The 21,769-nt window shown below is 42.6% G+C and overlaps 1 protein-coding gene and 1 pseudogene across 1 annotated transcript; both read right to left on the bottom strand.

Moving 5' to 3' along the window:
• LOC105525259 overlaps positions 1 to 1,855 on the bottom strand; it is a 2,322-nt pseudogene extending 467 nt beyond the window's left edge.
• On the bottom strand, positions 1,510 to 4,364 carry LOC105525248 (proline-rich protein 23D1-like). Its single transcript, XM_011960799.1, has 4 exons — positions 4,116 to 4,364; positions 3,290 to 3,351; positions 2,980 to 3,047; positions 1,510 to 2,751 (listed from the first exon to the last, which is right to left on the bottom strand). Exons 1-4 carry the CDS (start codon positions 4,190 to 4,192, stop codon positions 2,119 to 2,121), a joined length of 840 nt encoding a protein of 279 aa, XP_011816189.1. The 5' UTR covers positions 4,193 to 4,364; the 3' UTR covers positions 1,510 to 2,118.
• Positions 4,365 to 21,769: the final 17,405 nt, after the last annotated feature.

Below are 21,769 nucleotides of genomic sequence, written 5' to 3' on the forward strand. Positions count from 1 at the left end.
CATCTGGAAGGGACCCATTCTCAATTTCTTGGGGAAGTTCAGGCAAGCCTGAGTCAGAGCCTGGGCAGGTCTCTTGGCTCCTGGCCTGAAACTGAGATTGGAGCTGAAGCCCAAGCTGTGTGTGTCCACTGGCGGGCAGGGCTGTGAGGTCACCGCAGGACATTTGTCTTGTGCCTGGAGGCTGATGACCCGGATCAGGCCGTGGGGCTTGGAGGCAGCCCAGGGAACTTCTCGACAGCCACCCTGAGGGCTGCTGTGTGTCGGCTTCACCACGACAAGAGGCTCCGGGCCCTGCTGCCTGACTCCAGGCTGAGGGATGTCGGCCACAGCCCCTGTCTGTCGTTCCTTTGGTCGGAGACTTGACGAGGAGCTCAGACCGGCTTTTCTGAGGGGAGACAGTGAAGCCAAGATGGATACCGTGTCAGACATTTTGGTAGCTGAGCCATCAGTGAGGGCAGGGTCCACACGTGGCTTCTTATTAGTTGTGTGGACCGGCATTGGCCTGCTTGCAACCTGAAAGAAAGGAGACCACACACCTTAGAAGTTCCTCAGCATCAAGCCAACATGGAAATCAACCACATCCAAAGACAAGGTGCACACAGCAGGAAATTCTTAATATGGTATTGACAGGTGGTCCTTGGAAGTAGGGACAGATCCTCAACGTGAGTGCTGATCGGGACAAGACCCATGAAAAATGCACTCTCGAGCTATGATCTAAGAATACCATTTTTCTAAAGACTGTGTCTTGGACTTTAACTGGATCAAAGCGCCTCCACTCAGCCTTCCATGAAGTGTTACGGACTAATGCCCTTCTGAAGGCAGGTTGGTGGCTCAAGGGTTCCCAGGACATCTTTTCTGAAAACATGCATGTTCCTGGGGTTAGCTTCCTCCATGTTTGGGGCCTCTGAGGCACTCATTTCCTCAGGCCGCTAGGAAGATGTTGTTGGCAGGCTTGCCATCCTTGCACAGAAAGAAAGCAACAGGACATACGACATCTTCAGATGCCTTCACCTGGAATCAAATGGACCTGGAAGGATCGTGGAGTCCCTGACCCCAAGAAGGCAGGGAAGAAGGGTTCCCCAATCCCCTCACACACACGGGAACCTGAAAGGAAATCAACCAGGGTGACCTAGAGGAGAAAAAGACCAGGGGCCCAGGGTGACACGCACCCTCAGATAATCACAAGATTCCATGGATTCTTTTTGATTTGGACTGCTGGATTTCCTAGACAGGGAGAGCCTGGGAGCAGCTGTGAGCAAGCACAGGTGCCAATCCCAATCCATAGAGCCAAGCTCTGTCCAAACATTTGCTGAGCTAGACCAATCCCCAGGCCCAGAGGTGTAAACGGTGACCGCACTCAGGACTTGGAAGAAGGAGCACAGGAAAAGGCTCAAATTTGCCAAGAAAGCTCTCAGAAATGTGGCAGTTATTTCATAAGTACATGAATAATAAACCCAAACAATGGAAAATAAAACTAAACAAAGGCAAATGTGAATGGAAACATGATGAGTGAGAGCAGGAGAGTGTCTCAGCAGTCACCACTACTTCATTCAATCACGTTGATATTTATTCAAAAGCATTGGCCTGGGGAGTGTAGGGAACCTGGAGTAAGATAAGGAATGGGGCATAGCTTGGAGAAAAAGGGGAGAGTCTGAGGATAGAAATAGAGCACCAGTCTTAGGAATTATTTATGGTGGCATCAGACCAATGACTACAAGAACATCAGTATTCAAGCAGAGGTGTTAACCCTGGTAGAGAGCAGCTGTCTTCAGATGAATTTTCAGGCCACGTCATGCTGGAAGCAGAACTCTCACATGGAGCAGTCGGGGATTCGATTGAGTGTGGTTGGATTCATGTAGTTAAATAAGAAGAGAAATTCTAAGGGATAGTGTGTGCGAAGTGAAATGTGAATGTTTTATTTGAACTCCCTGCAGTTTTCCCCCTCCCTGTAGCATCTGGGACCCTCTGCTGTTGAAGTCAGTGGGTGATGATGGGAAACAGCAAAGGGGAAGAAAGTGGTCCCTGGAATTACTCTCTCTCCACATTTCAGGGAATGCACTGACTAAGGACTTGGACAATCTCTGACCCATCAATGCAGGGGGTGGCTCTTGGGTTTAATCACTTCCTAAAGAGACATTTCCGTGCCCTGCTGGGAGGCCTGTGGTGAACCTTGTGATAGATCTGGGGACCAGGACTTGGTGACGGGGGCATAGGTCTGAGGGACGAGGTGCACAAGAGCTCCATAGCATGCAGGCTGAAACTGGAATTGGCTGGTCTAGGGCATCCCACAGGACTAGGTGTGGGTGGTAGAGGGTAGCGTTGGGGGAAGGCTGCCAGACAGCGTGGAATGCACAATGGGGTTACTAGGAGACAAGGGCTGGTCCCAGTCATGTGGTTTGCTGGGGGTATCATCAAGGGCTGGTGATATAGGGGTGCTGCCTCCCCCTCTTCTGCAGGTGAAAAAGGCACATTCTCTCCTTTCATGTCTGAGATGACTCCATCTTGAACATGGAACTCCAAGGTGAAGTCATCAGCCGAAGGCAAGATGTACTGGACCTGCACAGGGAACTGCAGGCCATCTTGTGACCTCGGGACATGCTCAGGGACCATCGCAATGACTGTGTTCTCCAGGGTCAGCTGCAGCGCTGTCTCTGGGGCCAGGATGAGGACGCCGTCTTCCAGGCTCAGCCTCACTTCTGTCTCTTGTTCCAGGACTATGATGAGCTCCTCAGTGCCAGAATCCAGCTGCTCCTGTGGAAAGACAGTCCTCAGTATTCTGCCCTCCAAGAAGGCTGCAAATGATGATCATGGGGAGGGAGATGCCAGGAGCTTCACCCTTTACAACTTTAAAATACAAACTCCCTCCCAGAATTGGCTCTCATGCTGACCCACCTAAATGTACATCTTCTGGATATCACTTGAGCCTGAAGATTGTGCAGCACTGTCCAATCTTTGCCATGCAAGGACATAGGAACTTACCTGGGGAGGTTCCAGGGATTGGCATGAATTCAGGTGTGGAGCTCCTGAAATTGAGAGTATTTTTGCACCTGCAGAGAGACCACAGTGAGGGAGGTTAAGGCTCTCTTCCAGAAAGAGTCTCCTGGATTTCAGAACGGGACCTTCAGAAATCCACAACCCAGCACTGGCTAGTCTCAGGACACCAGCTCCCAACAATCAAGCATTGCTTTCCACTCCTCCTGCAGAAAACACCCTCTCCATTTACCTCATGAGACATGACACTGACCTCCAGGCATGGGGATCTTCAGAAATATTAGGGAAAGTGCCTTACCTGTACAGGGACCCTGCTCCACTTGGCGGCGTTTAGGTGGATTCATTTGTGTGGTAGCCAAACTGCAGGACAGAAAGGGACCCATCAGTCTTCCACATAGTGACACAAAGTCTAATTCTCACAAGCCCCAAACTTCATTAGCCATCTGGCACACCTTGTTGCTGTGGCCCAAAATCACATGCACTTGTTTCAGCTCCAAATCCTACTTGCATCCAGAAAGTCCTAACACTCATCTCCCACCCTCTCCCTTTCTAGAGGCTTTTCCTATTGGTGCACGTGTGTGATACGAGATGGTGATCACAGGAAACAGTCTGCTTTTTCAGGAGCTCATCCACATGACAAGGAGGCACATCTAATTTGGCCTGAGGACTTTAGGAGAAGATGCTGATTTTTCCGGTGTCTAACCTCTGTGTCTGTGCAGTTACAGTGTGAATGGAGTGAGAGATGATGGGAAATGTTTCATTTTCTAGTGAGCACAAGGAAAAAATTTAGATCATGCCCACAGTTTACCTGTCTCCACACAAGAGGCACCTTCCATTTATCCAGAGGACAGAGATTAACAGTGAAAAGAAACATGAGATGAGCCCCCAACAGGTTCCAGAAACCCCCCATGCTGGCCGCATCCTGTGGTCTCCACCGTGGGTCTCATATCTCCCCGATGTGTTCTAAATTTATAACATTCAATGTCATGGCAGGCCAGGGTGTCTTCTCTGCCCTAGTCTGGCCCTTTAGCATATATTCACACACACACACACATGCACACACATAGTCACACACAGTCACATGTCACCCTGGCAACACAGAGTAGCCACATACTCCAACATACCTGGTCTCTCCTTCATTGTCATTCTGCCGTTCTGTCTGGAAATCCCTGGGGCTTCTTGGGCGCCGATAACCATACATAGTAAATGGTCTCTGGACTTTCTTGTGGCAAAAAAATCTCAATCTTTGGCCTATTTTCTGTAAATCTTTACAGTTTATGCCTTGATCTTTTACTTTACCTGAAGGAAAATTATCAGTCCCTAGCACAGCACAACCAGAGCATGGGAGAGCGTGCCCTGGCCTGGGACCAGTCAAATGGTGCTTTGGTAGAGTCAGATCTTGGGGAAATCCTCCGGGAGTCTTATAAGAGGTGGAGCCATGGGATTTGTCAAAATGGATGAATGCAATTGGCTAGTGGTGCTGATTAAACAACACCAGGGGCCTGCATGGGAGTGGTTTTATCAAAACTCAATCAATATGAGTGTGACCCTGTCAGAATTAGACTAATTCAATCAAAATTAATTCAAGATCTCTACTCTGATTCACCTTATAATTGTGACACAAAATAACACTATTTTAAACTAGTGATATTTACTTTCTATTGTAGTCTGTTCATTAATTGGGTAGGACAATTATTTTTTGTAAAGTTCATGTGTACATCATTTCTCAGTAAACATAAAGGATTGGGTCTAGAAAACTTTGAAGATACCACAAATTGTATATACTCAAGTCTCTTGTTTAAAATGGTGTAGAATTTGGATAGAACACATTCACATTTTATATAATTTAAATGATCTCTAGATTATTTTTAATACCTAAGGCAATGCCCAGATGTCACATCACTTATGTGAACTCAAAAAGAACGTGGTGCATGGAAAATTTAAGATTTCTTTGAAGAAACTTGTGCAAATATTTTGTGAATATTTTCTATTCAAGATTAGTTGAATCCATGAAGATAGAACCTATGGATATGGAGGGCTAACAGTATTTTTAAATAATAAAATAATATGTATTTTAAGTGAATTAAGTTTTAAAAGAAATCTCCTGGGGAAAGTTGTCCAAACACAATAAGCGAGTATTGTAAGACAACCGGGGGAAAATACAAAAAGAACCTTTACTTAATTTCTGATACATCATCGTGTATTAATCTGTCTGTTAATTTATTTCTTGCCTGTATTCCCACTGGACTAATTTCAGAATTATAAGGCAAGTTTTGCTTTCAACATTATTTATTAATTACAAATCCATCATTTTTATGGGCAAAGTCACCTAAACTTCTTGCAGGTGGCCAAACACCATATGCCTGAACTCAGAATTAGTCATCTTAAGATTAAAAATTACTTAGCAACATAAAGAATAATGGATGGTATTGGGGGAAAACAGTAATCCAGTAATCACCAGAATTGAACTAGAAGGAAACTCTCTGAGGGTGCACCATTACTGAGTGTGCCATCTCTAACAGGCCCCTGAGCTCAGGGCTTCCTTCTCTCTCTGGAACTTGTATAAATTTGTTTGTGGATTCTCTTTCCATTTAGCTGATAATTTCATCAGTTTTATTAGGTGAAGTATAGATCCTGTTTCCCTTAAATGTTAAAAAAAAAGAATCTAATTCGCAAATGCCTTTTGACTGAAGCTTTCCTCTCTAGTTAGATAAATCATTTAGAAGAATAAAACAAAAACAGGAAGATTCCTTTAATTTTGCCAGTGTCTTAAAGGCCTCCAAGGGGAACATTAGCGCCTTTATCCAGAGAACTGTCTGCTTTGGGGATTTTGATCATTTCTGAGGAGAGCAGCAGATAATTGGCTGAAGATCAGATGTAGTTATAAAATTGGATTAATTGCCTACATTCTTTCTGGCTGCAGGGTTCAGGTTGAGATATTCAAGAAATAGCCTCTATTGACGGTTCTGGAGTATGTATATTTTACAGTCAAGAAAGAGAAAGGCCCCTCATTGTGAGTTTCTGTGTGTCTCTTCTAGCTGAAAACCTATGGACTGCAAACCAGTACACGAATAAAAATATGAGGGACTCGCCAAATAAATACTCTACCTTTATAATCGCTTTGATTATAAACAAAGCAAGTTTTAATACATTTACACCATAAAAGTCTCAGGATATATCCTGCAACACAGAATAGTAACTTACTTTTGATGAAATATTTAAGCAATATGTTTTCATTTGGGGTGGAAACTATTTTTCACAAAAATGTACCTTTCCCCTTGCATATGTAATGAAAATCACTTTTAAATCTGCAGTGCTATGGTAAAATTAAAGACGTGGCTCTTGCCGTTTTAATAGCAACAATTTAAGGATGTATTAGCGCCCCTGCCTTTCACTGTCTCACTATTTTTCAGTGACTTTGGCACTGCAGGAAAGATGAGCCCCTCACAATGTGAAAATGCAGGGATGCAGGAAGCTGGGTTTCCCTGCAGGGGCCCCTTTCTCGCGAGCTGCACTGAGACTGCACAGCCGTGCCCTGACCCCAGACTCCTTCCTCTGCAGGGTCCCTGTGTTCTGTAGATTTTCCTCACAATTCTTCATGGGTTTCTCCTCATAATCAGTCCTGACAGAAGTTGCCAGGAAGACACATTACAGCCTGCTATGGTTATCAATGAAAGTCCCTAAGGAGTACGTATATTTGTAAAATAATTCTTGCTAATATATCCCAACAGACAGTGCAGTAGAAAACACGTAGGAACAGCCCAGAAAATGAAGTCTTTAGTGCTGTTTCAGAAAAATAGCCGGGAGACGCGCAGGGAATCTCACTCGTCAGCGGGTAGGGCTGTGGACAGGAGCGTCTTCCTTAAGATGGACGCAGCCCGAGTTGCCCCAAAGCCAGGGCAGCGCCTCCTCCTCCCTGGCCTGAGGAAGGGAAGTTCTCTCTTCCCTCGAGATCTGGCCCCGCCTCCGCAAGCAGAATGCGCATGCGCCCTGTACGACCAGAAAGCGGGTTCCAGTGCCCTCTGCTGGCTATGGGCTTGCAGCGCGGGACTCTTGGCCTTCACGGTTTAGCGGTTGACCTGCGTCTGAATCACTGAAATTCTGGTTTTATCAGTACCTTCATTTTGGAAGATCAAATGCAAATGGAGCACGGTATCTTTTTTCTTTTTCTTTCTTTCTTTTTTTTTTTATGAAAGAGGATGGAAATAAAGAAGCAAAGTCCAAAGACCATATAGTCTATTGATTCCCTGTATGTGGAGGAAAGAGGAGCTTCAATAAGAGAAGCATTCTGTGTGATGCTTTAATGCCAAAGATCTGCCACTGTGCATTTTTCACATACAATACAATTTTACAGCACAAATAGTACATCTTAGTGGGTCAGGATTACAGCAAATGACATCTAAAATTTGGAGAACATTACATATTTAATTAAATAGGTTAAAGTAAAAATAATGTGAGGCCTGCCTGGACACAGCCTCTGCCTCTCCTTCCAGATTATCATGAGCTTGAATTGGTGTCTCCTCAGCCTCACACAGGAATTGACATAAACTCTGGCTTTAACGTAAAAACAGTTGGGGAGATTTTTAAATATTATGATGCTTCACTTTCACCCATGAATTAGCCCATTTAATTGGCCTCAGTAAAGTCTATGATTTTGGGATTGTGCAGTTTGGTAAAAGCTCAAAGTCATCTCAGTATATTTCCTGGTACCACTTCTCCTTGATGTTTGGATTCAGTACTGAGGTTTGTTGAAGCACAATGCATATCCAAGCCCTAGAGTCAAAGCAGAAGATGCTCCCTGGTCAGAACATTCATTTTGCTTGTGGAAAAGTCCACTGAATCTGATATAAAAGGGCTTGCATGGTGACTGAGAATTTAGGGTGTTTAAGTTTGCTGGTGCTTTATGTGCTAGGCTATAGTAAGGGGAGCAAAGTTGTGTCCTTCTCTGTGTCATAACACAATTACTCACTTGAATAAAAAGTGGGATGTCATGAGATGAATTCCTATTCCCACTTTGGTAGGCTTTAGGAAAAAACTCTCAAGAGTTTTCTGAGGAATACAATAGCAGGGCTGCCTGACTCTCTGCCCGGGAGCTGTTCATGGGCAGAGACAAAGGCTGGGGTCATCCAGTGGTTTATACAAGGTGTCTTTGATACTACCCCCATTTCCCTCCTAAATCTGTGTAATGGCTCATTGAGAAACCCGGCATGAAGATCCCTGTTTTGTCAACTCCAGGGGTGGATGGAGACAAATATTTTTTTTGGAAGTTAGAATTAGGGGACATGGACTGTGACACAAAAACAAAAAACTCTTGAAGAAGGCAGGGACTCGAAGAAAGGGTTGGAATTTCTACCCACATGCCAAAGAGTGCAGAAGAAATTCTACGTGTCAGAGCAGCATAAATAAAACTAGAACTTGTACAACATATTACATTTTTCAGCAACAGGTTCTATTGTTTCACTATTTGCAAGTATTGTTCTCTTAAAAAACTTGAGGTGCTTACACTTCTGGAGAGAAAAAGAGAGACATGTAAGAGGGCAGCAGTGACACAGTGGTGACACACTCTGGAGTCCTGCCCACAAGCAGCACACTTTGACCCACTCCACAAAAGCTCTAGTCCACAGTTCAATTCCTCCTTTAAAAAAAGTGAGAAACAAATAATCTAATATTTAGGAGAAAACAAGCAGAATGACCCACTTTCAAGCACTTCCTAGATTTGATGACACCTCTACTAGCCAGACTTTATGTAAAATGGAAGTAACATAGTCTTTGTGCACGTTTACATTTAAAAAAAAGAAGCCCTAAGGTCAACCTGCAAATTATAGATTTCCCAAGGTCTCTTTTTCTCTCTTTTCTGCCTGCTTTAAATCAGCTGTTACTTTATGACTGAGATAAAAAGCACTATTTGGATATAACAGGAGTTTTTTTTTTGTTTTGTTTTGTTTTGTTTTATGCAAGCCAGTGTTATCTATTCCTAAAGTTCTCAAGCAAAAGCTACAGGATTTTTTTTTCTCTGCAAATATGTGCATGTATATATTTAAAAAGCCTTTGTAATTTCTATAATTTTATGTTATGTGGCAATTGCATCCATTTTAATTTCTCTCTAGCACAACAGACTTTTTCTCTGTGTTCCTCAGATGTAAGTTTCCTATCTGATTTTCACCTATGAGTTGTTTCCTTTGATATGCAAAGTAAAGCTATTTAGTTGACAGCTACCTAAGGTAGTAAAACAGGTTATCAAGAATCTGAAAGCCTAAGACAGGAAAAATAGGATCTTATGAATCTGTAAGATGTACATCTATTGGCATGCCTAATACATCTATGTATTTATGTGTTGTGTACACAATGTTTCACTATTAAAAATCTATACAAGAGCTCTAATTGGCTTAAAAATAAAAGCATATAAATCAGATACTTAATCAAATAAAAGACTACACAAATGCTTTTTTAAGTTCACTTGACTTAAGTAAAATATTTAATAAATAGCTGGCTTTAAAATTATGGGTAAAGTAAGATTAGAAATGTCATAAAAATTGTTAGCATTTTTGCTTTGTGTTTATTGATCAAGTAACTCCATACTTAATCCTGCAGAATAATTTGAAATTAGTCATAGGGTTATAAAATTATAAAACCCAGACCAAGACACATGATCTTTGCTTGTGTAATTTTAACAAGAAAGACACGGAATATCCTGTTAATGAAAGCAGCTAAATCCTAAATTATTTGTAAAAATTCTCATATGTAACTTTAGGTTTTCTATGTAAGTAAATACCTAAAATTCACATCTATAAAAATGGATAACAGGGAAGGAACTTATAGAAGGACTGTTACAGTTTTGGTCAATAATCTAGGTAAACTATTGAATAATGTAATCAGGAAAATGTGATGCAATAAATGCTTGTAAACAAACTTCTCATATAATTTAGGATCTAAGGTTATTCATAAATACTGAGCATATGGGTAATTCACAACTTAAAAATTATAAAAAAAATTTTAAATGTTCTTATTAAAATGTAAATATATTTGTGTAACTCAAAGCCTACTTAAGGGTTATGTATAAAGCAAGGTAAAAAGAACCAGAAAAGAAGAAATGTAAAAGAAATTTAAAGATATAAAGTAGTATCTTTTTATAGAGAAGGGATAAAGGAAAGTTATTTTATATTAGAAAGAATCTTGTGTAGTAAATTTTTGTCCTAAAATAAGGTGACTGGGTCATTCAAGAAAGAGGAATATTTAGGAAAAAAACAGAAAGTCTAAACAAGTTTTGAATGGTCTATGTAAGTCATAACAAGGTTAGTTAAAAAAGGTTTTTTTTAAAAGGGTTTGCATAATTCAGTTGGCTATCATTAAAAAGGAATTATAATAGTCCTTCTAGGGATGGGTCTTTGATATTAAAAAATATACACTAATGTAAAACTGAAATAATTGGTTAAAACAAGATTTTTATTAAAAATACTAACATTATTGCAAAAAGTTATTAAATTTTAAATTCTAGAATCTGTCTCTTTGAAAGTCTTCAGATAAAATAGGTCAAAACTTCAGCTCTTCTTCTTTGAAAGGGCCTTGGATGATGGCTCTCTCCTTCACCTTTTGTTGGCTCCTGTAACTTTTATTAATTATCTAAAGTAAAAAAGGGAATTTTTTTCTTCTTTTTTTTTTTTTGAGCTGGAGTCTTGTGCTCTCTTTCCCAGTCTGGAGTGCAGTTGCACGATCACGGCTCGCTGCAAGCTCATTCTCCCGGGTTCATGCCATTCTCCTGCCTCAGCTTCCTGAGTAGCTGGGACTACAGGTGCCCACCACCACACCCCGCTAATTTTTGTATTTTTACTAGAGACAGGGTTTCACTGTGTTAGCCAGGATGGTCTTGATATCCTGACCTCATGATTCACCCACCTCGGCCTCCCAATGTGCTGGGATTACAGGCGTGGACCACCGCACCTGGCCAAGAAAGGGAATTTAAAAAAAAAAAACAACAAAAACAGGCAAATGAAATATCCTTTGGACCTACCTTTTTATTCTGTAGGTGTGTTAGACTGGTACAAGCTATCTCAAATGCCCTTTTAATTCTCATAACCTTAATAATCTTTGGCAAAATTAATTTGGTAAATTCAATCTCAAAACTCTCCAGTAATTTAAAAGCTTCACGTCATGTTAAAATCTCAGGTTAGGCTATTTTTCACTGGAAATTTGGGTTACTGAAAGTTAAAATAGCAAGAGCATAAAATTTATTTTTGGTGAATTTTATAAAGCAAAAAATGTTGACTTTGCTTAAAAAAGAAAATATGTTTTTCTTGTAGCTAGAAAACTAAGAATTGCTTTAAAATCAAGGAAAAACTATATAGATATAACCAAATAAAAAGAATAATTAAGCTAGGCCAACAAAAGTTAACTCTGAGACCTGTGGCTACCAAAATAGCAGTCAATCAATGTAGGGGAAGAGCAAAACTAACTATTTAAAACCAGAGGATATAATGTAAAGAATTGTTCCATTTTGCAGTTTAGTATCATCAGCTTCTTTAAAAATTCTTTACTATAATGGATTGAAAAAAAAATTAACACTTTAAGGCCAAGATTCTTAATTTTAAATGCTACACAATTTAAGAACTTGTTTGGGTTAAAGCAGGACCCACAGTTCAGTATTGAACAATCACTAACATGTGATCCAAATACACAGAAGGCTATTCCTAAGAGAATAATTAGCATAATATACCCAGAAAATGCCACCATAAAGTCTGTTTTCTCTGAATAGGGAACTACCTAACTCTCCCAATAAAATACTAAGTGGAACACCCCAGATGGAGCAGTTAATACGCTTCTTACGTGAACCATGTTGGACTGGCTTAATAATGACTGGGATATGCTCCCACCAAATTGTCTGTTACCCAGGTTATGTTACATTTTGGTGTTAAGAGAGCCCCTTTTACATGGGTGCCCCTCCCACAAAATCATGAGAGTGTTTGAGAAGTCGTATCAAATTTGTTGTCCCTCAGAGGTCTTACAGATGCAACTCCCTGCTGAGAACCCAAACTCTTTTTCAACAGAAAAAGTAAAATGATTTGGGGGGTATTAAAAATATTCTGGGACAAGAACATATAAACATACAGGTTAATAGAGTTATGAAATTTAAGATGTTTAAACAGGTTTGATGTAAGGTAGTTGTAACCTCCTTTGCTAACTGGGAGATGTTTCCCCTTTCTAGTAGTATAAAACTGAAGGCATATAAATCAGCTCTTTTGAGAAATGTTAATTGGACATGCCAAATGGGAACTAGTAAGACTGCCTAAGCCCACAAACTATAGGGTAGAAGCTGGAGTGCTAGTTGGGACAAATCCTCCACTTCATAGCCCTTTGTGTAACATTTATTGGGGCTGATAGCAAAAAAATGTGAGTTCTTCCCAACGACAATGACGGAGCAAGAGAATTTCTAGCTCAGGGACATTTAGTACCTTACTATGGAATGTTAACTGAACTGATAGTGGAAATAATGTTTCCCCAAAAGAGTTTCGTGATAAAATAAAAATGTTCTATATAGAATCTTGCTACCTGGGGATATAAGGACGAGATACTAATAAGCAGGCAGCCTCTTTCCTAGGACTAATTCTAACTCTGTGAGGAGCTGCTAGATTCTTAGTGTCTGATAGATGGCTCTCAGGAGCTGTTCGGTTTGTGCATGACATTTCCAAGATAAACAAACATCTTGTGTGAAAGCCGCTGCTCTTGTTAAAGGAGGGTCCAGACAATCTTTTTCTTTTAAGTTATTTTGATGAAGTTTGCTTTTGTAAGCAAATTTATCTTTCTGAATTCTCCAAAATTCAGATTCTAATTTTATGACAATATACTTGTTTGCATAAGTTTCAATAAGAGTATTTAAAACAATTAGAGATACTGGTTATTTTACCAAGACTTGAACTAAAGTGGTATATTTTTAAGGTAAGGTTCCAGCAAAGCCAACTTAAAATGAGTATATGGCCAATCACTTCTTGCTGCATTTTACGCAAATAATCAGACCAACCATGATAAGACTAAAACTTACTTTGCACACAAACTGATCTTACTATAATCTCTCTTTAGTAGAAAAAGAAAGTGCAGATAGAAAAATTATTTCAAAGGAAAAGCTTAAGGCTTAATACTAGATTTCAGTCCTAACTCTCTTTAAGTGCAAATTAAATCATTATTTCTTTGTTACAATAATCCTCTAGAGAATGCCAGATCATAATTTTTCTTCATATTTTTAGCTGGTTCCCTAATGAAGTAGGTTCCTTTTTCTGTTCTGACGCACAAGTACTCTTTTGATTGTGATACTATAAATGTTATTTACCTCTCCTTGTTTTACTTCCAAGGAAATCAAAATTATGGTATTCTGAAGACCAGAGATGTGAATCCCCCTCATTTGGCATCCCACCGAATCCAGATCTGTATTTTACTGTGAATCTTCTGCTGCTAATACTATACAAGCACCCTCTCTCTAGGCTCAGGGACTGTCTTGGAAGAGGTGGACACATGAGATTTTAAGTGCTAACTTAGGTCAAAGTCAAACTCTCCAAATCAAGGAGGAGTACAAAGATGGTATGAAAGAAATCAGGCACATTCCTCAGTCCTGGGCCCAGTACAAACACCATATATCTCTCAATTTCCTGGGCCCAGTACAAACACCATATATCTCTCAACTTCCAGGGCCCAGTGTAAACATTCCAAACTTCCAGGGCCCAGTACAAACACCACCTGGAGAGTCCCCCGATAAGGTTACAACCATTTGTACTAAGAGCACGGAAACCAATGGGAAACGGCTAAATGTATAAATTCAAAATATTAACCAATTGTAATGCTGTAACCAGAAGAATTCCCTTGTTTCTCTGTAACCTTACATATCCTGTTTACATCAGGCTATAAAAAGTGAGCACACGCATTGTTCGGGGCCCTCTTGTATGTTGTGGAATGGAGGGACCAAGTTCGAACTTGCAGTAAAGATCCTTGCCGCTTGGCTTTGACTCTGGACTCTGGTGGTCTTCTTCGGGGAATAAACGGTCTGGGCATAACAGGTACAGCTGGCAAAACAAGGGACATTTCCTTCTAGACTATAGTGTGTCACTTTTGCATCCACCCAACCATAAATAATTTTCTGCTTCTCATAGATTTAAAAGTAAATATTTACTGATAGGATAAAGATGCCTTATGACAAAGCCTCTTGGGTATAATATTACCAGGTATAAATTGCAAAGATAGTTTCAAATTGTACTAATGCCAATAGTATACAATGGCAACAGCAATCCTGATGAATCCACCAAAATTTGCCACCCAGAAATTAAAACGTGACCTCACTGGAAAAGTTGGAGCTGGCCTAGGTATATTGGTGTAAGCTGAGTTCATAGCTAATGAAGAGAGGCATTTCTTAGAGAAAAGTTTTCTGTCAAAAATAGCCCACATAGAAGGAATGTTATTCCAGGAAGATGGAAAAGGATGGAAAGCTGCTTTATAAAAATAATGCAGCCTCATCAAATGGATAGGAGAAACCAAACAAACCATAAAAACATACTCTCAAACCCAGAGGTGGGAATGAGCACGTTCTGTAACCCAACAGGGGCTCATGTCTATTTTATTAGAAACAGAATCTAAGGTGGCTCTGAAGCAATGGCCTACAATCATCAGTGCTGAGGCACCATCCAAACACTTGTGGAAAATATAAGGTCCCCTAAACATATGGAAATTTTCGGATGGTAAATGTGACCTCAAGCATTGTATTCTCAGAGCATAGGCACCAAAGTTAAATGAGGCTCACAGGTACTCTGTGGTTCAACTGGTAAGCATGGAAAACAATACAGAAATACTTCCCTGGGGAAATAGATGGACTATTTTAGCTCATGATAACACATGACATCCCATCTCCCTTTCAGATTGCGAAAACAGAAAAGGGGAATGGTTATGCCCTCATTCCAATTAGAGCCCTAATTTCCCCCAAACTTAGCTCCTAATATTCACTCCCATAGGACATAACATTTGTTATATGGGAAAGGGCCATTTCTGTTGGAAGGGACGACAAAATGCAACTGTAGAATTATATGACTTCTCCTTTAAAGAACATCGTTTTCTCTCCCAAATGTATATAGTGCAATACATAGTATATAGTGCAATACAAGTGGTGTGAAAAATAGATGTGTCTACTGTTAACAAGTCCTATAACAATTTAGATATAGAAGGCCAGGCATTTCTTGCACTTGATTTATACCCTCCTCAGCATGTTATACCTATGGAGACCAATTGCCCAGAGGAAAACCAAGATGCGCCCCTACTACCTTGGGCACATGTTTTGAGGACCTCCTGAGGGCTGTGTCACAGGCCATGGTCAGTCATATTTAGCTCAGAATTAAATCTCTTCAATATATTGCAGAGTTTGACTACTTTGCTCTACAAGGTAATGGGGATTAGGGTAGAAATGCACCGATGTGAAGGACAGCGCCATTTCTCGCCTCAGAGAAATAAAGAAGGTGAAAACACCTGGAAAAGGAGGAGAAGGGGGAGGGGAACGGAGAGAGGAGGGGGAAGGGAGGGGGAGGGGAGGAGTGAGGAGCGGAGGAGTGGAAGTGGAGGAGGAGGAGGAGGAGGAGGAGGAGGAGCTGCTGAACCTGGAGCTCCCGCCAGCGCCTAGGTGAGTCCTTGAGGTGGAAGAAGAGGGACTTGGTGCTAAGCCTGCCCCAGATCCACCTGCACCAGAACCCTAGAATCCCAGTTTCTGGATGGGACCCAGTCCTACCCAGGCCAGACGCTCCCTTGCCCTGGAGCCTGGGTCCTGCCTGGCCCTTGCTGCCGCCTCTCCTGAAAGAGTCCGGGGCCCCCGAGCCGCCTCCGCATTAGCGGGGCTCTGGGAGGGTGGCGCCAAAGAAGCTCCCGCCCCAGTGGGACTTTCCGTCCCCAGGGGGATCCTGACGCCCTGAGGGTGCAGAACAGCCCCGCCTGCACCGGGACGGCCATCTCCGGACTTGCAGACAAAGCGGCTTCTCCAGCGCCCAGACTCGGAACGTACCCGGAGGCACAGGCTGCAGAGGACACCCTGGCTGGGCCTCTCCTGGGGATGAAGGCGGCCTCCGCCCCAACCGAGATGCAAAACTCTGGGGAGAATCAAACCTGAAAGGGCGCCTGTCCTCCTTCCCAGAGGGGAAAGAGAGTTCCTGAAACCTCAGTGGAAGAGAAAACGCTTTGAGGGCTCAGGGGACCAAGGACGCCCTTCCCAGGCCAGCAAGGCCAGAGTAGGGGAAGCTGCACCCACCTCCAGGGGACATGTGAGGTTTAGAGGCTCAGCAAGTCAAGGGCAAACACCCTCCACTCCCCCCGGGGTCATGAGCACTCCGCGCCTATTGCGGTTGGGCTAGGGGAAGCCAGGACATTACTCCCCTATCTCCCCTGCCTCCAGGACGCAGGCCTGGGCTCCCAGGTTGACCAGAAAAAGGTGGTGGTAGCTCTAGCTGGCCATGGATGTACAGGCTGGGACATGCAGGCCAACAAAGAGGTGCTGGGCCCTCAAGGGGACTGCTGGATTTCCTAGACAGGGAGAGCCTGGGAGCAGCTGTGAGCAAGCACAGGTGCCCATCCCAACCAACAGAGCCAAGCTCTGTCCAAACACTTGCTAAGCCAGACCATTCCCAGGGCCCAGAAGTGCAAATAGTGACCTCATGAGGGACTTGGAAGGAGGAGCACAGGAAAAGCCCCAAATTTGCCAAGAAAACTCTCAGAAATGTGGCAGTTATTTCATAAGTACATGAATAATAAACCCAAACAATGGAAAACAAAACTAAACAAAGGCAAATGTGAATGGAAACGTGATGAGTGAGAGCAGGAGAGTGTCTCAGTTGGACGCAAGCACAGGAGACACCACTACTTCATTCAATCACAATTATTAATCATTCAATAAATCAATATTTATTCAAAAGCATTGGCCTGGGAACCTGGACTAAGACAAGGAACAGGGCACAGCTTGGAGAAAAAGGGGAGAGTCTCAGGGCAGAAATAGAGCACCAGCCTTAGGAATTATTTATCGTGGCATCAGACCAACGACTGCAAGGACATCAGCATTCAAGGGGCAGTGTTAGTCCTGGGAATGAGCAGCTGTCTTCAGATGAATTTTCAGGTCACGTCATGCTGGAAGCAGAACTCTCACATGGAGCAGTCGGGGATTCGATTTAGTGTGGTTGGATTTATGTGGTTAAATGAGGAGGAGAAATTCTAAGGGTCAGAGTGTGTGAAGTGAAATGTGAATGTTTTATTTGAACTCCCTGCAGTTCTTCCCCTCCCTGTAGCACCTGGGACCCTCTGCTGTTGAAGACAGTGGATGACGATGGGAAACAGCAAAGGGGAAGCAAGCGGTACTGCGGGAGTTACAGCAGACGCCTGCGCGGGCTTGGCGGGCCCCACACTCCGAGCGGCCAGCGGGTGCCGCAGGCCCAGGGCAATGAAAGGCTTAGCACCCTGGCCAGCAGCTGCCGAGGTTGCTCACGGTCCCCCAGCACTCCTGGTGCTGCGCTCAAATTCTGGCCAGGCCTCAGCTGCCTCCCCGCGGGGCAGGGTTCAGGACCTGCAGCCTGCCATGCCCAAGCCCCCTCCGCTCCGCCATGGGCTCCCACGCGGCCCAAGCCTCCCCAACGGCCGCCGCCCCCTGCTCCGTGATGCCCAGTCCTATCCACCGCCCAAGGGCTGAGGAGTGCAGGCGCCCCTCGGGACCGGCGGGCAACTCCACCTGCAGCCCCTCCGCCTGCAGCCCTGGTGAGGGGATCCCCTGGGTGAGGCCAGCTGGGCTCCTGAGTGTGGTGGGGACTTGGGGAAAATTTATGTCTAGCTAAGGAATCTTAAACGCACCAATCACCGCTCTGTGTCTAGCTCAGGGTTTGTAAATACACCAATCAGTACTCTGTGTCTAGCTCAAGGTTTGTAAATACACCAATTGGTACTCTGTATCTAGCTAACTCTGTGTCTAGCTAACCTAGTGGGGACTTTGAGAACTTTTCCATCTAGCACTCTGTGTCTAGCTCAAGGATTGTAAACGCACCAATCAGCACTCTGTGTCTAGCTCAGGGTTTGTAAATACACGAATTAGTACTCTGTGTCTAGCTCAAGGATTGTAAACGCACCAATCAGCACTCTGTGTCTAGCTCAGGGTTTGTAAATACACCAACTGGTACTCTGTATCTAGCTGATCTAGTGGGGACTTGGAGAACTTTTCTGTCTAGCACTCTGTGACTCTGTGTCTAGCTCAAGGATTGTAAACACACCAATCAGCACTCTGTCAAAATGGACCAATCAGCTCTCTATAAAACGGAACACTCAGCTCTCTGTAAAATAGACCAATCAGCAGGATGTGGGTGGGGTCAGATAAGGGAATAAAAGCAGGCTGCCCCAGCCAGCAGTAGCAACCTCCTGGGGTCCCCTTCTGCACTGTGGAAGGTTTATTCTTTTGCTCTTTGCAATAAATCTTGCTGCTACTCACTCTTTGGGTCCATGCCGCCTTTAAAAGCTGTAACACCACAAGGGTCCGCAGCTTCACTCCTAAAGCCAATGAGACCAGCAACCCACCAGGAAGAAGGAACAAACTCTCCACACACCATCTTTAAGAACTGTAACTGCGAGGGTCCCTGGCTTCATTCTTGAAGTCAGCTTCCAGACCAAGAACCCACCAATTCTGTACACACCATGGGCTGCACTGAGACTGCATGGCCCTGACCTGGCCGGACTCCTTCCTCTGTAGGGTCCCTGTATTCTGTAGATTTTCCTCAAAATTTTTCTTGTTTCTTCTCACAATCAATCCTGACTGAGGCCACACAGAGGACATGTTACAGCCTGCTTCTATTATCAGAAAGCCCTCCCTAACTCCAAATTTATACATTTGTAAAATAATGTTAAAATATCCCAACAGAAAGTACAGAATAAAACACGTGGCAACAGCCCAGAAAATGAAGTCTTTATTGCTGTTTCAGAAAAATATCCATGAGACTGCAGGGAATCTCCCTTCTCAGCAGTTAGGACTGCGGACAGGAAGTCTTCCTCACGACCGACATTGCCTAAGTTGCCCCAAAACCAGCGCGACGCCTCCTCTCTGAGGAGAGGAAAGGAAGCTGAGGTACTTCCTGGAGACCCAGACCCGCCTCCGCAGGCAAAAAGCGCATGCGCTCCGCAGGGCGGAAGGTGTGTTCCCGCGCCCTCTGCCGGCCATGGTGTTGCGGCGCAGGTGGTTTGGCCTTGACTGCTTAGCGGTGGGCCTAAGTCTCCGAATGGCTGAAATTCTGGTTTAGATTATTCAGTACGTTTCTTTTGGAAGATCAAATGAAAATAGAGCACGGTATCATTTGCTTTGATGGAAGATAATTGAAATAAAGAAGCAACGTCAAAGGACCATATACAAAAGGCGATTGATTCCCTGTATGTGGATGGAAGAGAAGCTTGAATAATAGAAGGGTGCTGTGATACTTTAATGCTGGAAACCTGCTGCTATGCATTTGTCAAATCCCATATAATTTTACCGCATAAATAGTACATCTTAATGTAGCTGAGGACTACAGCTTATGTCATATACGATTTGGGGGATAATTATGTATTTAATTAAATAGGTTAAACTGTGAACAATAATGTGGGCCCTGCCTGGACCAGATTGCCTGCCAAGCAGATTGCCACAGGCTTGGTGTCTCCTCATCCTCACACAGTACTTGACATAAACCCTAGCTTCAGTGTAGAATCACTTGTGGAGAATATTTAGTTTTATGATGTAGCACTTTCACCCATGAATTAGCCCATTTAATTGACTTCATTAAGGTCCATGGTTTCAGGATTTCGCAGTTTGCTAAAAGCTCAATGTCATCCTAATTTATTTCCTGGGATCATTTCTCCTTGAAGTTTACATTCAGTACTGAAGTTTGCTGAAAGCCAATGCATTTCCAAGTTCTAGAGTCAAATCAGAGGATGCCTCCTTGGTCAGAACTTTTATTTTGCTTGCAGAAAAGTACATTGAATCAAATATAAGAAGGGTTTGCATGGTGGCTGAGAGGTTAAGGTGCTTTACCTGCTAGGCCGCAGTAAGGGGAGCACAACTGTGTCCTCTGTGTCATAACTCAGGACTCACATGAATAAAACGTGGAATGTCAGGAGATGAACTTCTACTCCCATTTAGGGGAGCTTCAAGGAGAATGTCTCAAGGGCTTTCTGAGGGAAAGAAGAGCAGGGATGCCTAATTCTCTGGCCCCAGGGAGTTGTTGATGGGCAGAGACAAGGGCTGGGGTAATTCAATGGTTTATACTGGGTGTTTTTGATACTGCCCCCATTTCCTTGCTAAATCTGTGTAATGGATCACCGAGAAACCTGGCACGTGGGGCTGAAGATCCCTGTTGTGTCAACTCCAGGGAGGGATCCAGATAAGTGGTTTTGGTGGAAGTTGGAATGAAGGGAGTTTGGCTGCGGAAAGAAAAAAAGGCTGTTGGAGATGGGGAAATGGGAAGAGAAGGTTGAAATCTCTATTCACATGCCAAGGATAGCTTATGCAAATCTATGTGTCAGACCTGCATAAATAAAACTAGAACTTTAACAACATATTAGATTTTTCACCAACAGGTCTTAATGTTTCAATATTTGCAAGTATTTTTCTATTAAAAATAATAAAGTTGCTTACATAATTTTGTATTCAAAATTCCCAGGTCACATAACTATTATACATTTCACATTTTAATTCATAGACACATTCTCTAAACTATGAATTATTTGTTCAATTGTATTAGTTTTTTTTTTTATTATTCTCCACGACTCGGTGGTCTGACCTGAAATCTGCAGTATTTGGTAATCCACAAGATGATCGGTTGTCCTTGTGAAGACTTTCCTTTCCTATTTCCTTCTCAAGAAGGTATTTTTTTACTGATATATATATATTTTAAACATACAAAGGGTGGTCTCTGGCTGAATGTTGGTTCACAGTGAACAGAGACCAAGGTTTCTCTCGATTGGAGTCCCAAATTCCTTACAGAGCTAGGAATTCTCTACCCTGCAAATCCTGTGTGTTTTAAGTTAGAGCTTTTGCAGAATACTTATTATATCGACAGTTTTCATTCTCATGTCATTTATATTCAGACAAGTCTTTGCTACGTAGATGGCAAACATATAGCTTCTCTTCTATATAAATTCACTCATGTAGACTGAGAAATAAGGATAACGGAATGATTTTCTACATTGGTTACCATGTTTATTCAATGTGTGAGCCCTCTGGTGTGTTTAGTTGTTAAATAGATGGCCAACGTCTCTTCACATTCATTCCATTTATAGTATCATGTCATCTAAGGGCAGAATATTTTCTGATGATATTAATTTTCTCCCTAGTATAAGGATAGTACATCGACTGAAGGATGTAACCCATAGACAACATCCTTAAAGTTTCTTTCCATTGTTACTTTTCTCATGTCTAATGGCAGAACATTGACTGAAGGAGAACTCAGTGGAGAGAACTCACTGGAGACAAACCACATATATATATATATGTATATATGAATAATCAAAACTATTAAAGTGACAAACAGAACGGTGGGTTTCTACAGGACTATGGGAGGAAGAGGAGATTGAAAAAGCAAAATATTTGATGTGATACTTTAATTATAGATACCTGGTACTCTTCATTTGTCAAATCCCACACTATTTACAGTACAATCATGAATCTTAATAAATACAAGCTTGAAAATGTTTTGGAGGTAAGGAGATCCAAGGATGGAATGAAGATGTTACCAAAACATTAATTTTGTTAAAAAATATGGATCCAACAGAC

This window comes from Colobus angolensis, unplaced genomic scaffold, assembly GCF_000951035.1.
Source record: "Colobus angolensis palliatus isolate OR3802 unplaced genomic scaffold, Cang.pa_1.0 Scaffold525, whole genome shotgun sequence".
In the NCBI taxonomy this organism is placed as follows: Eukaryota; Metazoa; Chordata; class Mammalia; order Primates; family Cercopithecidae; genus Colobus; species Colobus angolensis.